This window comes from Octodon degus, unplaced genomic scaffold, assembly GCF_000260255.1.
Source record: "Octodon degus isolate 3935 unplaced genomic scaffold, OctDeg1.0 scaffold00141, whole genome shotgun sequence".
Taxonomy (NCBI): domain Eukaryota; kingdom Metazoa; phylum Chordata; class Mammalia; order Rodentia; family Octodontidae; genus Octodon; species Octodon degus.
This window is the reverse complement of record NW_004524717.1, coordinates 4,077,702-4,081,723: the sequence shown is the minus strand read 5'-3', so window position 1 is coordinate 4,081,723 and position 4,022 is coordinate 4,077,702. Positions and strand designations below refer to the sequence as shown.

Genomic DNA, 4,022 nt, shown 5'->3' with positions numbered 1-4,022 from the left:
GCATTCATGTCCTGCTAATCAGCTCCAGGGCTGGGGACAGGAGAGCAAACAAGGTGGTCATGGCAGGGTACAGGTTACAGGGTGGACAGAAGTAGAGGGTCACTGCCTAGTCCCTGCTTCAGCTTTCTGTCCAGGGCACCTAGCAGATGTCTTCTGGGGACCTTGGACCCTGGTTCAGTTGAGCTTGGTTAAGTGTGGGGCTTCCTTGAACTGGCATCAGAAGTGAGCAGTTCACTTTGTCCAAAGCAGCACTAGTCTCATCCTGGGCCTGGGACTTACTATCTTGGGATGACAGGATGAGCCCTCCAGTCTCCAACCATGTCCTTCTAAAACCCCTACTAGACCCCACCTCTGGACCAATCAGTTCTTGAATATCTTCAGCATAGCTAAAGCTAAACTTTCAATGTTTCTATAATTATACATCATACATATTTTATAACATTTTTAATGAAAAGTGACTTTCCAGGTATGACTTAGAAGAAAAATTTATTGCTGGAAACTTAGGGAATCTTCAGATATTGAACACACACACACACACACACACACACACACACACCCATGAACTTTTACAATCAGATTAATAAAAGAAGTCTTTGGAGAGCTTTTAATGAGTCCCTTCCCATGATGTCCCTGGACTATAAGGCACGATTGTTAAGCATTACTGGGGAGCAGAGTTACGAGCTCAGGGGTTCAGGCACTCCCCTGCCATTTATGGACCTGGATCATACTCATATTAGCCCAGGGTTGGTGTTGATCGGCCTCAGTGGGGCTTGTTGAAACCCAGTAGTTGTATAACTCTCTGACTAGTAGACCCCCATTGAGATCTATATATTTAATTTCAAGACCTTAATTCATGAGAAAGTTTATTCAGTGAGGAACAGGAATGGAAGATTGAGCAGTATGCTGGGGTGGGGGGATGGTGACCAAGCCTGTTCCCCTTCTTCTGTCACTCACAGCTCTAGGCCTTGCAAAGGTGCATGGATTTGCCGGCGGTTGGTGTGTACGTCAGGGAACAGGGACCTCTGCTTTCACTCAGGTTGATTTATTTTTCTTTTCCTTGGTAATTGTTTAAAAACAAAGTAAAAGTTATTTGATTCAGCCAGCGTGAACTGTAGCTTCTTGTCTGAGGCGCTTCTGTCCTCCGAGAGCGGCGAGTCTTACTCCAGCAATGGCCTTCGCAAATCTGCGCAAAGTGCTCATCAGCGACAGCCTGGACCCCTGCTGCCGAAAGATCCTGCAAGATGGAGGGCTGCAGGTGGTGGAAAAGCAGAACCTGAGCAAAGAGGAGCTGATAGCCGAGCTGCAGGACTGTGAAGGGCTCATTGTCCGCTCGGCCACCAAGGTCACCGCTGATGTCATCAATGCAGCAGAAAAGCTCCTGGTGGTGGGCAGGGCTGGCACAGGCGTGGATAATGTGGATCTTGAGGCTGCTACAAGGAAAGGCATCCTGGTCATGAACACCCCCAATGGGAACAGCCTCAGTGCTGCAGAGCTCACCTGCGGGATGATCATGTGCCTGGCCAGGCAGATTCCCCAAGCCACGGCTTCGATGAAGGCCGGCAGATGGGAGCGGAAGAAGTTCATGGGAACAGAACTGAATGGAAAGACCCTGGGGATTCTCGGCCTGGGCAGGATCGGAAGAGAGGTGGCCATCCGGATGCAGTCCTTCGGGATGAAGACGATAGGGTATGACCCCATCATTTCTCCAGAAGTCTCGGCTTCCTTTGGGGTCCAGCAGCTGTCCCTGGAGGAGATCTGGCCTCTCTGTGATTTCATCACTGTGCACACGCCCCTTCTGCCCTCCACGACAGGTTTGCTGAATGACGGCACCTTCGCCCAGTGCAAGAAGGGCGTGCGTGTGGTGAACTGTGCCCGTGGAGGGATCGTGGACGAGGGTTCCCTCCTCCGGGCCCTGCAGTCGGGTCAGTGTGCTGGAGCCGCTCTGGATGTGTTTACGGAAGAGCCACCCCGAGATCAAGCCTTGGTGAACCATGAGAATGTCATCAGTTGTCCCCACCTGGGTGCCAGCACCAAGGAAGCCCAGAGCCGCTGTGGGGAAGAAATAGCCATCCAGTTTGTGGACATGGCGAAGGGGAAATCCTTGGCAGGGGTTGTGAATGCTCAGGCCCTTACCAGTGCCTTCTCTCCACACACCAAGCCTTGGATTGGACTGGCAGAAGCTCTGGGGACGCTGATGCAGGCCTGGGCTGGTTCCCCCAGAGGGACTGTCCAGGTGGTGACACAGGGACCATCTTTGAAGAATGCTGGGAACTGCCTAAGTCCTGCGGTCATTGTTGGGCTCCTGAAGGAAGCCTCCAAGCAGACGGATGTGAACTTGGTGAACGCCAAGCTGCTGGTGAAAGAGGCTGGCCTTAATGTGACCACCTCCCACACCCCTGCTGCTCCTGGGGAGCAGGACCCTGAGGAGTGCCTCCTCACCGTGGCCCTGGCAGGTGCCCCCTACCAGGCCGTGGGCTCAGTCCAGGGCACCACGCCTGTGCTGCAGGCACTCAATGGAGCAGTCTTCAGACCGGAAGTGCCTCTCCGCCAGGGCCAGCCCCTGCTCATGTTCCGAACTCGACACTCCAGCCCTGCAGTGCTGCCTACCACAATTGGTCTCCTGGCAGAGGCAGGCGTGCAGCTGCTGTCTTACCAGACCTCAGTGGTGTCAGATGGGGAGAACTGGCACATCATGGGCATCTCCTCCCTGCTCCCCAGCCTGGAAGTGTGGAAGAAGCAGGTGTCTGAGGCCTTCCAGTTTTGCTTCTAAGCTGAGAGTTTGCTGGCCCCAGCCTTGGGGGCTTCTCTGAGGAAACTTAACCACCATGATGAACAAGGAGAGGCGATCAACATTCCTGGGGCAGAATAGGGTCTATGGCGCTACTCTGCTGCAGTGCTTGACCCTGCAATGAGGTGGCAACCACCAAATAAAGAGCCTCTCCGAGACACACAAAAAATAAATAAATAAATAAATAAAATAAAAAAAATAAAAAATAAAAATAAAAATAAAAACAAAGTAAAACCTGTGAGCTTTTTGGAACTTCTGGAAAAGCCCTTCTGCTGAGGGTGGCTGAACAGGAGAGCTCTGCATTGAGCTAGAAAACACTTTTGTACCACCCTTGCTTTTCTGGAGTGTGTCTGGGTGGATCCCGGCTCCCCAGGATGCTCGAGCAACTGCAAGGCCGTGCTTAGGCAGCCAGCAAAATAAACCGAGCCAGATGTAGTTTGTGTTGGCAGGAGGCACCCAAGAGCCTTACCGCTGGTGTAGAGGGACAGCTATACCACACTGGGATGAAATTCTCTTCCTCACCTCTAATTACAAAGATGAAAAAGTCACTGAAAAAAAGTAAATGTTGAAATCATCTTAATAGAAGGTTCAGATATAAACCAAAGTCCCCACCTTAGGCTTTGAAGAGAAAGTGCTGAGGAGTCAGTTTCCAGGCATAGCCCCACTCCTGGGGGCGGGTGGGGAAGGTGAAGTGGTCACGGTGGGGCTGAGGGTGAAGATTCTGTTCTAGAAAAGATGGAGACTTGGGTGGGAGCTGGTGTGCTGGTGGGTGGGAGCCTCTGCAGGGCAGGGGAGACCTTTCACTGAGGTTGATTGAGGCAGGGTAGGAAAGCTGGCCCGCCCTCTGGGCTTTGGGTCTATCAGGCATTCTGCTGTTACTTCCCAGGTCATCCAGCCACCTCAGGGATTCCCACATCAATGCTGCTGCTGAGAGCTGGAGGGAGTGGGATCCAGTCTTCCCCTTCACTCTCTGGATCTGCTTGGGCCCAAACAGGCACAAGACAATGATGTGATGTGAGCAGGAGTTTGGACCCAAAATGTCTAAGCACTGGGCTCTGAGTGGCTTGTCAGGGCATGAAGACTTGGTATCTCTTCTGAATTCCTGTCTTTTGTTCTTCTACATTAATGCAGATGTGTAGCCCTTGGTGGGGTCTCAGAAACTAACAGCTAACTGAAGAGAACACACCCTTGTCAACCTTATGAGCTGGTGGGAGGACTTTGGTGTCAGTTAGGC

At 52.0% G+C, this 4,022-nt stretch overlaps 1 protein-coding gene across 1 annotated transcript; it reads left to right on the top strand.

The window, feature by feature from the left end:
• The first annotated feature begins 1,098 nt into the window (after positions 1-1,098).
• LOC101569677 (D-3-phosphoglycerate dehydrogenase) lies at positions 1,099-2,912 on the top strand. Its single transcript, XM_004641752.2, has one exon. The coding sequence runs from the start codon at positions 1,169-1,171 to the stop codon at positions 2,768-2,770; it is 1,602 nt and encodes a 533-aa protein (XP_004641809.1). The 5' UTR covers positions 1,099-1,168; the 3' UTR covers positions 2,771-2,912.
• The last annotated feature ends 1,110 nt before the right edge of the window (positions 2,913-4,022 follow it).

Bases quoted from the DNA above. Each gene is read 5' to 3' on its own strand.
- LOC101569677 (XM_004641752.2), top strand. From the start codon at position 1,169: ATGGCCTTCGCAAATCTGCGCAAAGTGCTCATCAGCGACAGCCTGGAC.